The sequence below is a fragment of the Elephantulus edwardii genome, unplaced genomic scaffold, assembly GCF_000299155.1.
Source record: "Elephantulus edwardii isolate Elephantulus edwardi_28Jun2011 unplaced genomic scaffold, EleEdw1.0 scaffold00080, whole genome shotgun sequence".
Taxonomy (NCBI): domain Eukaryota; kingdom Metazoa; phylum Chordata; class Mammalia; order Macroscelidea; family Macroscelididae; genus Elephantulus; species Elephantulus edwardii.
Genome location: NW_006399830.1, coordinates 14015414 through 14028207, shown reverse-complemented (window position 1 = coordinate 14028207; position 12794 = coordinate 14015414). Strand labels below are relative to the sequence as shown.

At 43.8% G+C, this 12794-nt stretch overlaps 1 protein-coding gene across 1 annotated transcript in view; it reads left to right on the top strand.

Annotated features, from left to right (window-relative positions):
- The first annotated feature begins 11547 nt into the window (after positions 1 to 11547).
- MUC12 (mucin 12, cell surface associated) overlaps positions 11548 to 12794 on the top strand; it is a 12181-nt gene continuing 10934 nt past the window's right edge. The window contains exons 1-2 of the mRNA XM_006889808.1: positions 11548 to 11603; positions 12434 to 12732. Of these exons, the coding sequence (XP_006889870.1) occupies positions 11548 to 11603; positions 12434 to 12732 (355 nt within the window). The remainder of the gene's footprint in view (positions 11604 to 12433; positions 12733 to 12794) is intronic.

Sequence of the window (12794 nt, the reverse complement as noted above, 5' to 3'; positions counted from 1 at the left end):
TGCCCTACAGCAAATTACAGGACTGCCTGAGAGGCTTTGGGGCTGAAATTTTGCTCTCCCATTTTCCTTTACAGGAAGTGGGACCTTTTTCTTCACTGGACACTTGGTCTTTGTTCGGTTGCATCTGTGCAAAGAACAGTCTTTCCACCTCAGCATCCCTTGTGGAGAAGGAAGTCTATGGGGCTTCTTCCTTTAACTTGGCGATGGATGCAGGTGCCCTAAGAAAGGGCTAGAATCAGGGAAGAGTTGAGGGGACAGACACAAGTGTCGGAGTTCTTTGTGTGGGAAGTGACTATGCTCCTTCACATGGAATAAACTCTGATTCCCCAGAACAAGAAAGGCTGCAGAGAAGGAAGACACTGGTGAGAGCTGGGGTGGAGGGAGGAGGCTAGTATCTGAGTCATTAAAGGGATGAAAGAGACACCGCATTTTGGGATCCAGGAGCTGGGCTGAGGGAGAAGTGAGAAGTGGACAGGGGACGCAGGGTAGAACTCTGATAATCCATGCAAGAAATTATTCCATCTGCTTGAGGAATGGGGGATCCTTAAAGGTTCCCTCTTCATGTGACTGCCGGATAGACTTCCTCCTGAACCCAGACATGGTGAGGTGAACAATGCAGGCTGGGCTTGCTGTAGAGAGGGCCAAGGGCTGGGGGTGATGAATTGGGTGAATTCAAAGACTTTATGAAAGAGCCGTGGTGGCACAGTAGTTAAGTACTTGGCCGCTAACCAAAAGGTGTGCTATTTGAACTCATTGCCGCTCGTGCTCCTTGGAAAAGAGTCGGCGGTCTGTTCCTATCAAGTTTTGCTGTTGTGGCAGTTCCCACTCGTAGTGACCCTGCGTACAGCAGAACACAACATCGCCCGGTCCCTCACCGTCTTTACAGTTGTTGCTGCACTTGAGCCCATTGTTGTCCTATGGCGTTAACCCATCGAGTTGAGGGTCTTTTTTTGACCCCCTGCTTTACAAGCAGGCAGAGTTGTACCATCTGCGTCATGTCATAGGCAGTTGGTGAGTCTTCCTTCAATTTTGATGTCATATTTTTCTTCACAGGGAATAGTTTCTCAAATTATTTGCTTAACACAGAGATTAAATGGGTATGGTGAAAGGACACAACCCTGACATACACCTTTCCGGATTATCAGCCTTTCCTCACTTCATCCCCTTGTTCTGTTTGAAGACTTCTGATGGGATGAATCAACATGGTAGCTGCAGCAACGGGCTTATCACAGAGATCGTGAGGCTGGTGCAGGATTGGGTAGAGCTTCGTTCTGTTCTGTGGGTCCCTTTGAAAAGGAACCAAGTAGATGGCACTGAGCAGTAACAATTACTGAATCAAGAGAAAGAGCTCTGGTGACCTAGGGGATGAGTAGTTGTGCTGCCAGCCCAAAGGCAGGTGGTTCAAGCCCACCAGCCACTTGGATGATGAAAGATGGATAATCACTTTTACTGCCATTTGTTGTTGTTATTGTGTCCTGTAGAGTTGGAGCTGACCCATAGTTGACTCTCTGGTGGGTTTTCAGAGGCAGTTAATTGCACAGGAAGAGACTGCCCGTCCTTCTCCCAAGGAGCATTGGTGGCCTCAAACCATGTGCCTTCGGTATTCAGCGCAGCTTCTTGCCACGAGGCCACTCAAAGAAGTAGCCTCAGAAAACCCACTAGAGGTCAGCTATGAGTTGGCTGCAACTCGATGGCAATGAGTGAGTGTGAGGCTGGTGAAATAACTCAGTCACAACAGGGCAAATGCCATGTAAGACCGTTAGTGTGAGACTAGGAGTCTAGTGAAGGGAGTGGGAGGGATCAGGAGAGCAGAGGTACAATGTACAGTCAATGAGCACTGTAATGGATCAGCCTGGGAAGAATTGACGAAACTGCAATATGGCTATTGCTATTAGCAAATAGGAACAAGATATGTATAACCATTCAGAAGAGAAGAGGAAGAAGAGAGGTAGAAGAATAGAGAGAGGAAAATAGTTATAAAATATATAAGCACAATGTATGTGAATGAATGTATAAAACACAATGTACTTGAAGGGGAAAAAAGGGGGCATTGGTCAATTTCTAAAAACCCAACAAAACAAACCAAACAAAAATCCAGTAAAGGATTTCTATGGGTTTGAACCTACTCAACAGGCATTTCATGGATGTGTGTGGTCTTTCTGTCTCTTTCTTTCTTTTATGCAAGGCCATGTGCTTTGTTCTAGCCAATGGGATGTGAGCCTGTCACCTCCAGGCCAGCATGCAGAAATGCAGGCAAGAGTGCTCACAAGCTTCTCACCTTCTGTGGCAAATGTGGGACCAAGTGTTATGATAGTGCCTTCATCAAATATAAGTTGGCTGGACCACTAAGGTCAGAGGTTAATACAGCTTTTATATGAATAAAAAAATAAAGGGACCTGGCTTGAATCCACCAGTTGCTATGAGAGAAAGATAGCACTCTTTCCATATAATTTACTGCTTCTGAAAACCTGCAGGAGGGTAAGCTATGTTCCAGCTTGACGATACACAATACAAGAGGGGGGAGAGAGAGAAGAGAAGAGAAGGGAGAGAGGGAGAGTGAAGAGAGAGGAAGAGAGAGTAAGAGAGAGAATAGAATGGGGGGCAGGCTCAGGCAGAGGATAGGAATAATGACAGTGGAGAGCTAACTCTATAATGTCTCAAGAGCTATAGGAGCACAGAGTTAAAGTGCCAGTTGTTGTTTATTATTCTTAGGTGTTGTCAAGTTGACTACGATTCATCCTGACCTTATAATGACAGATGTGAACCTTGCTCTATGCTGCACTATCAAAATAGGAGTGGTGCTTGCATTCTGTTTTGGATACGGGAATGTTGTCTTCATTATCTAATAATGCCGATCTATCAGAGAGACCACAAGTGAAGGACTGTAACAAACAAAAGTTTGTTCTCATATTGCTTAGGAGGCTGGATATCCAAATCCAGGATGCAGGCTCTAGGGGAAGGCTTTCTTGCAGTGTCTCCTGGTTCTAAGTGTTTCCAGGAATGTGGGTCCAAACGACGTGCTCTGTTCCTGGATCTTCTTTCATGGTGGTGCTATGGTGACACCCTTTCTGCTCATTTCCCCCCCTCCTTTTAGAGGTGCTACAGATCACATACAAGGGGGATGCCCCTTACACATCAGGGATGTGATGGGATGAAGGGTGTTGCTTTCCACCCCTAATCCTTTTACAGCTGATTTGGTTTAGCAGATCACACAGGAGATCATCTAACTTCTACATTACATTGTTGTTATGTGCTGTCGAGTTGCTTGCAACTCATAGCGACCCTATGTACAACAGCCCTAAACTCTGCTCTGTACTGTGCCAATCACACTGCCTCTGACACACCCATCCCGATTACCCAGTCACTGAATCAGTCCACCTCTTCGAGGGTCTTCCCCTCTTGCGCCGTCCCTTCACCCTACCAAGCATGATGTCCCTTTCCAAGGACCTGTCCCTTCTTAGAACATGTCCAAAGTATGTCAGATGAAGCCCCAGAATCCTTGGCTCCAAGGAGCATCCTGGTTTAACCCTCTCCAGGATGAATCTGTTTGTTTTCTTGGCAGTCCATGGTACATTCAATACTCTTCTCCAGCACCACAGCTCAAAGGCATCAATTCTCCTTCTATCCTCCCTAGTCATTGTCCAACTCTCTGATGCATAACAAGTGATTGCAAAGACCATAGCTTGTATCAGATGCACCTTAGTCTCCAGAGTGACACCACTGCTCTTCAGTACCCTGGAGAGGTCCCTAACAGCAGACTTTCCCATCACAATACATTTTTTTTATTTCCTGGCTACTAGCGCCAAGAGTGTTGACTGTGGAGCCAAGCAGACTAAAGTTGTTTAACACTCTCAATCTCTTCACCATCCATCCTGATCCTGGTCCAGTGGTGAGAATCTTTTCAAAGCTCTTCAAAGAGAACATACTTGTATTAACTTTTGGCCAATAAGGGCTTGAAAATAATAGCCAAAAAATCTGTGCATTACATTATTATACATATATATTTTGGGAGAAGGGTAGGGGTAGGATTCAGCCTGTGGCAGTGAAGTTCCCAGGTGTCTACAGTAAGATTGAGGTGATAAGTGGGGCTGCTCAGATGGCAGGAGGGGGAAGTTGACACTGGTGGGGCGTTGGGCAGGGATCTACCTCCATAAAACTAACAACGCTTTTTTAGTATAGAAAGCTAATGGCGGAATGGGGAAATGCTGAACCTCTGTAAAATCAGAAGACTGTTTAAGGTGAGAACTTACAAGGACAACCTTTGAAACCTATGTGATGCACACTTAGAGCCATTAAAAGGAAGTGCTGCTTTATACAGAACAATAAACTTACTAATTCAACAGCCCAAGGAGGCTGACTGCTTGCGCAGGAGCTGGGCTATCTCATGAGGCATGATGAATCAACCAGATTATAGAAGAATTAACGAGAAAGGAATTGTGCAGAAGAAACCACAACCCAAGGCTAATGCTCCAGCAGTGAGAGGCACAAAGAACTGGGTGGGGATAGGGTAGGACTTCAGGAAGCTTTTGAATTTGGGAACTCTTAAGAAGCACTCCAAACTCAAATTTAATGCCTGGAGTTGGAGCCAATTCATAGTTGACCCTTTAGCAGTTTTTCATGGGAGGAGATTTCCCATTTTCCTGTGGAGCAGCTGGTGGATTCAAACTACATACCTCTGGGTTGGCAGCACAACTCCTTATCATTAAGCCAATCAGAAGAGCTAAGGGATTGTTGCTGTTGATTGTCATCCAGACTCATGGTGACCCTATAAACAAAAGACCTGAAGCCTTTCTATAACTATCGTCGCTTCTCAAAATTCACAGAGTTTCCAGAAGCATGTTATTTAGGAAGTGGATGCCACTCTTGCTTCCAAGGAATAGTACAGGAAGTATTAATAAATATTCAAAGTTCTTAGACATACCAAGAACTGATTAAGCAGTACATAGCTCTATAGCAAAGTGGGGAAGTCACACTGACTCTGTAGTCTGGGCATTATATTAATGACAAAAATGTCTATTCTTTTCAAGTTTATTGATTGTATAAGGGTTCCAACTCGATGGAATAAGCCAGACAATGTTCTAAATTGTATCTAATATCTCATTTAACTTTCACAACCCTGGGAGGAAGGTGCTGTTATGGATTTCTGTCTTTTTAAAAATTTTTAATTCTGTAAAAAAAAATCTTTATTTCATACTGATTTGGTTACAAAGTTTATATACATTGTGCTTCACACTATTCTTCATTCACATTGTGTTTCATACAGTCATTCTCATTTATTATATTTTTATAAAATTAATCACTATTGGACCTTACCCATCATTACCCTGTCTTTTCAGGTCTCTGCTCTATCCTTCCCATTTCCTTCACACCCTCCCTCCCCCCACCAAACGGTACAACCCTATGGTTTTGCCCCTACCCAACCTCAACCCTCCTGATTGGTCTTTTCTTGATGAAACTGAGGCACAGAGATGTTAAAGAACTTGCTCAAGGTCACACAGCCCTTATATGAAGTAGCCAAGATTTGAACCCAAATGATCTGACTCCAGAATCTGTATGCTTTGCCATTTGCTCACTTACTTTGGGCATGTGACCAGGAGAGGTCAGTCTTTGGAGAAGGACATCATGCTTGGAAAGGTGGATGAAGGGGGCAGGAGAAGATGATCTCAAATGAGATGTATTGATACAGTAACTGGAGCAATGGGGGTTGGTGTGTCAGAATTAGTGAGACTGGCTTAGGATAGGGAAGAGTTCAGAGCTGCTCTACATAGGGTTGCTATGCATTGCAGGCAACTCAACAACACATAAAACCAGTAACATACTATGACAAATTTGGAAGCAGAAGTGGCGTCCACTTCCTAAACAACATGCCTCCGGAAACTCTATGAACTTTGATAAATGTTGATAGTTGTAGAGGGGCTTCAGGTCTTTTGTTTATAGGGTCACTAGGAGTCATGCTCTACTTGAAGGCAATCAACAACAATGTAGGTAGGGTTACCTAGGTGCAATTTTTGTTAAAAAAATTTATGGTTTTTTAAGGCTACTACAACAGATTAACACAGATCTGGTAGTTTAGAACAGAAACATCTTATTCTCTCACTGTTCTGCAGGCCAAAGTTGACAGTCAAGGTGTTGCCAGGACCATGCTCCTTCTGAGGGTTCTAAGGGAAGATCCTCCCATACTTCCCCGAGCTTTTTGATTCTTGGCATTCTTTGGCTTGTGGCTTCATCATTTAATCTCTACCTCTATCTTCACATGGACTTCTTACCCACTTGTATCAAATCACTTCTTCTCATAAGGAAAAGCAACTGATGAATTTAAGTTCCATGCTATATCCTCAAGGATTTCATCTTTGAGAGGGGGTTAGAATTGGAATTTTTAAAAAAATCAGAATTAAAACCATTATACTTGCAACAATGAATAAATGGGGGAAAACTAAATGGAAAGAATAAGATACATTAATAATAATAAAAAAATTTAAAAGTTAGAAGAAAAAAACACCACCCCATTACACTGTGCTTTGGCAGTAACAGGATGGCTCTCACTTCATAAAGGCAGTGGGCATGGAGAAGGATGGCACTAACTGCTAGAGCTATAAAGTTGGAGAAAAGAAAAGTTAGAAAACCCGTCATACCCCATAAGTGTCTGCAGGAGGAGGGAAAAGAGCTCAAGTGTCCAGCCCGTCTCATCCCCCACCTCAACTTGGTCAAGTAGACATGACTTCTCAGAAGGAGGCAAGCCAAGCTTTTCCTCTTGAGGGACAGGGCTGAACACGCACACCCAGGCCTATCCGGCGTCCCTACAGCACTTCTACTCAGAATATTCTAGATGGAGCAGAGTGGTCAGGCAGATATTAGTCATCCTGATTTTACAGGAGCAAATTTTAGAAGTTTAGAAAAGTTGACTAGTTTGTTTGAGATCATACAGCTATTCAGAGACGCGTCAGGGCTTCTCAGGCCAAACTCCTCTATCAGGGTTACCCGCTGTCCCCCTGTTGCCCATTCAAGGCTGCTCTTGCCCATCAGGCTTCTCTAGTTGACAATGAGCAGAAATTCATTTGGGAGGTGGGGAGAGTCTTGTAGCTCAGTGGGAGTCTTCAGGCTTCTTGTCATAGAGATATCTTCTGGGTCTTTTGCCCACAAGTGGCACCATGTGAAATGCTTGCCTCTTAAATAGGTTGCTTTAAGTCTAATCTTATTAAGGAAATATTAAAATACATATATTACAAAGAAGCAACAAAAACTGGAACCAATTTACTTATTTAAGAAGAAAGATCTTGGTGTGGTGCCCAGGTGAGGTGCAGGAGTTCCAGCTGGAGGCCCGCGCTGAGGGTGGGCGCCTTCAGCTGAGCTGGACCACACCATCGAGATCCCAGATCAAACCTGTCAATCTGGGGCTTAAAATGAGCCAACTCAGAAATGGAAAGGAGGACCTCATAGTCATCAAGAAAGGAGATGTGGGAGCGGAGTACATCATTTAGACCCCATGATCCCTCCAATGGGGTCCTCCCAGACCGAAGAGGCAGAGATCTGTAACACCGGAGACAGTGACAGATGGCAAGAACCTGTGGTAGAGAACAGGTGTCAGCAGAGGGAGATGCAGGAGACTGGTGGGAGCTGGTGTGATGGACTTTTCGGCCCGCAAAGTGAAAAAGCAGAGCACCTTAGAGCCAAGGCTAGTCTCTGAGCCACGTGATTTTAGACATTTACTGGCAGAGCTCAGGAGCTTTGTAACCCTTGCCCAGGCAAGGCTGCAAATCTTGAGGACAGAGAGAGGCCTGCCTCGGGCACAGCTGAGAAGAAGCTGTGCTGACCAGAGAACTGTATCCTTGGCAGTTTTTGATCCTCGATTGTAACCTGTTACTACCCTAATAATCCCATAATAATGAGTATTATCTGTAAACACTGTGTGTCCAATACAACAGCTAAGTAGAGATGCTACGAGAGTGGGGAGAAAAAGGAAGAGAGATCTTTGAACCTTTTAACTACAATAGAGGCAAAGATATAATTTTTATTAAATACTTTTACCATAAAAGTCCAGGGAATCCCAGCTTGGGAATCATTAACAGTGAGTGATTTTTCTGGAATTGTCCAAGGACGGGTGGTATACATATTTACTTTTTTATCTTTTAAAAGTGTATACATTTTTTTTTAAAAAGTGTACACATCTTAAGTACACCCCCCATTGTTGTTTTTATCGTAAAATAAATACAAGACCCTTGTCGTTTTAACCATTTTTAAGTATGTAATTCAGTGACATGAATTAGATTAGACTGAACAATAATCACAACTTGTTGTTATGTGCTGTTGAGTCGACTCTGACTCATAGAGACCCTTTGTACAACAGCTCTCAATTCTGAGCCAATTTCATCGTCTCTGACATATCTACCCCAGTTACCCCAGTCACTGAGTCAAAACATCTCATCCAGGCTCTTCCTCTCTTGTACTGTCCCCCCACCGTCCCAAGCATGATGTTCTTCAAGGATTTAGGTAATTTTTGCATCTGCATTAAATGACTATTGTATCTATTCTAAATGACTTTTTGGGATCATAATTAGAAATAGAATAATTAAAATGGTATAACTGTTTTCGAAGGTCCTTGACACAATATTTTCAGAGTTTTCTTTAGAAATAGGAGACCAAGTTAATATTTATCGCCCACACCATCTGATTATAACCCTTTCCCAAGCGCTCACCAATACTAGGTATTATTATAATCTAATGACATACTGGGGGGCAATATATGTGATATGATATTGGTATGTGGAGATAAATAGCATCTTCTATAGTGCTAAGGAGAGAGTGCTGGTGGCCTCGTGGTAAGGAGCCACACTGCCAACAAGACACGTATTTCAAATCCACCAGCTGCTCCATGGGAGAAAGATGATAATGTCTTCCTATGTGATTTACTGTCTCTGTAAAACTGCTAGAGGGTCAGCTAGGAGTCAGTTCTGGCACATACCACAACACTGTGTTGGATTTCTTTACTTACTGATGAAGTTTATTTCCTTCTTTCTTCTTGTAACCATGTGCATTTCTTGGGTGATTTTCTTTACTCAGCTCCCTTGTGGAGCATTCCTGGCTTTGGAAGTACATCTTGGGAAGGACAGCGTCACCTGCGCTGTCACATTCCTGGACAACCAGAATTCCAGGCTAGGAAGGTTCGAGTCTTCTTGGCTAGAGTACTACACTGCTCAGGACACAGTGTCCTGAACTAGCATAGCTGGAGGGTCAGCTATGCGTCTGTTCCAACATCAAGACACACAACAGACAATTGAAGGAGATGTGTGATTCAAGAAATGCGAAGAGCAAATGTTGAGATGGTAGCTTGAGATGACCTGAGAGAACAGTTTAGTAGGGATGTGGGGTGGTGAGAGACAGATTGAACAGTAACAAAATGAGATAAATTTGTTTGAATCCAGGAATAAAGACAAAAGAGAAGGCTTGTTGGGGTTTTCTGCTCCATTCCAACAAACAGCCAGACCTTCTTCATTGGGTTTCCCCCTGGTCCACGAGGTCACTACACACTGTGCCATGTGTCTCTTTGCCTCTGACTCTTTCTGTCCTTTTGCCTGACCTCCAGGACACTGTTTCTGTAGCACGCTTTGTATCACGGCCGTTTTCTGACCATTGTTCACTGTTGCTCAAGTCAGGATCAAATCCCTCTAAGGCTGGACTCATGTCTCCACACTTCCTCCCTAAGGCTGCCATTATCTCACCTCCCTGGCCCCTCATACAGCATTCCTCTACCCCATAAACGTTTTCCCTTCTGTTACAAGTAAAAGCTGGCTTCAAATTGAGTTTAAAGTCTGACTTACTAGCTGGATGACCTTGGAAAGTATTTACCTTTAGAATTTTAATTCATGGGTAAAACAAACAAGAAATCTCTCTCAAACAGAACTGATAATTCAATTAAATAACGAAGAGAGAGCATCTGGCAAAGTTACCAACATTCATTCACTCATTAACTTTATAAATACTCCTTCCGTTGGTACTTCTTCCTCCCTGCTTCTCAAAAAAAAAAAAAAGAGAAATACATACTGTGTGCCAGGCAGCAAGTAGTCTCTGCTCTCATAAGTTTCTCCACGCCCCTCCCCAGAGAAGGGAAATATTCCTTTTACATTTCATATGCACTTATGTAAATAATCACTGAGTTCCTATTCTAACAGGTCTATAATGAGGCAGATAGAGGAATCTGATCGGTAGCCAGTGAATGCCAAGTCTCCCAACCCTATTTGATCTTCATGATTCAACTGAGAGACCATAAACTGGTTTTACAGGACTTCTCATTGATAGGCAGACAATCAGTGCCACTTCCCCCTACCCCTCTTCAACTTTTATGATTCAGTTGGAAGATTATAAACTGTCTTTGCAAGATTTTTCATTGCTAGGCAACCAATCAGTGCCACCTCTCCCCACCCCTAGTCGTCACTCTTTATGATTCAATAGAGAGATCATAAACTGTCTTTATGTGACTTTTCATGGTTTGACAGGTCACAATGAACATATTCTGCTTTTATAATGTAGAATTCTGGTAAAACTTGTAATGAGTTAACTCCAAAAGGAAACTGCTTTGTAAGGAAGAAACAGGGAGAAAAGACCGTTTCAAGTAATATCTCCTCTTTGAAGCCCTTCTCCAAAGAAAGGCAAAAAGACTGTTTTCCCCGTTTTTGACTCCCAATGCTTTTTCAGAGATCTCTTTTATTAAGGGAGCTCTGGTGACCCAACAGTAAGAAGCAGCTCTGCAATCCCAAAGGCACATGGTTCAAATCCAACAGCTGTTCCTTGGGAGAAATATGGGCATTCTCTTCTCATCCTCTTGTGTCATTACCTGCCTCTGGAAACCAGCTGGAGGATCAGCTCACACTCAGCATTAAGTCAGTTACAACTTACCTAACGACTATAAGTTTGACACCCAACAACAACAACTACTACTACTGCTGTGATTCATGGGGAGCTACCCATGAGCTCCAATAAGGAGTGGAGACAGATGTACCTTTAGTCCCCAGGGGCTTACATAGAACTAGCACGCACAGAATTGACAGTAATTGGTTGTTTAATAGAAGCATGAGCCAGTGGGTCACTAGAGTCAAGAGGTGACTGTGTGTACGCACGCTTGCTCACGGGCATGGAAGCTAAATGCTGTAGCAAAGAAGGAAACCTTATGAGCTCAGCCCCTACACATATAAAGGCTCAATTAGACAAAACCTAATGCATTTGTAAGAGGACTGACTAAATCCAAAAATATCTACTGACCTAAAAAACAATCTTTGAAATCTTTTCCATGAATTGAGAATTTCAAATCTTGGGCTTTATTGCTCCTTTGACAGGAAGACTGTAATCAGTAATCTGACAGTGTACGATGTTGTTCTGATTGTGGTCAGCAAAGTTTGAGACTTAGAGTTGTAGGCTGGACTAACTCTGGGCCTGTCATGACTTCTAGTCTCCATTCAGTTCCTGGGTTCACCTATGATCATTATAATTCCTAAAAATACCTGCAAAACATGGGATAATCAGTGATGAGGGAGGATGCCTCCCTCTAATGGCTGAATGTCAGAGGATGACATTGAAGATCTTAAAAATGAGATCATGCAATTTGGAGCCGGGTAGAGTGTGAAAGAAAAGTCGAGAATGGCTTAGACAAGAATATGCATGTTTGGCCTTCTTAAAATTTCTCTTATAAGTCGCATTTAGAATTCCGATATAATCATGGAGTTGTCACTTCCATTAAAAAAGGTGGGAATAAGAGGGACTAACAACTCTGTATTGCAGGTAGTAAAATGGGGCCCAGTTAGAGCCGTCTAACTAGTTAGTTGCATAAAAAAGCAAAGGTAAACACAAATGTTTTTAGAAGTACAAGGAATTCTATATGAAATACCACAGTTTCAGTAATTCTTCAATTATCTGTCTCAGGTACAGAGGTAACATATAACACGTCAAATGATGATCGACGCAGCACAACTATGGCAGACACGACTGAAAGAGAAGTCTATACCACCATCAGGAATTCTGATAAAATATCCAGAATATTAATGGGAAAACAAACTTATGTAACCAGACAGACAATTTCATCTGATAATTCCCAGAGCACTAGAAAAGAGCCTTCCTCAGGCACTGTGGGCACTGAAAAGGTTACAACGAGGCCCGATGAGTCAAGTAATGAGGAGTCATTAAATGATTCAACATATCTTCCTCAAAGAACCACTGCACTGGAGGGATCTACATTACATACGATGAAGAAGAGGGATGAAACAACACTAGAGAATAAAACATCTTCTCCAAAAAGAGAGTTCACCAATAAAATCTCATCAAGAAAAAATGGTGAAATTTACACGTCGTTAGGAGTCGCTGAAGAATCACAAATAACTATCATCCAAAATCTAACAGGGTCAACGCATTTGATTCAAGAGTCTGCATCCACTCTTCCCCCCGCCAGCGCCCACAGTACGGTGGGTGAGCGGTCCTCAGCCTCCCCCGGCCCTGGCACGCACCCCACCACCAGCCCGGCTGCCTCGGGCCCTGCTGGCTCCCTGACCACGTCCACACGTCGCGGCCCGAGCAGCGCGTCTCCCGCGGAACGGTCCACCGTGGACACCAACGTCGCAGAGGCTTCCTCGCCCGCTCTGGCCACCGGGCCCTCTCCCGGTGCCGGGACCTCGGAGGCTGCCCCTGCGGGAAGCCCCAGCCCCGGCTCGGCCACCTCGGGGCCCTCCCCACGCACAGACACGGCTCTCAGTGAGCCGGGCCCTCGGTCGACCACGGGCTCTGGGGCCTGGGCATCCACCCTCCCTCGCGGC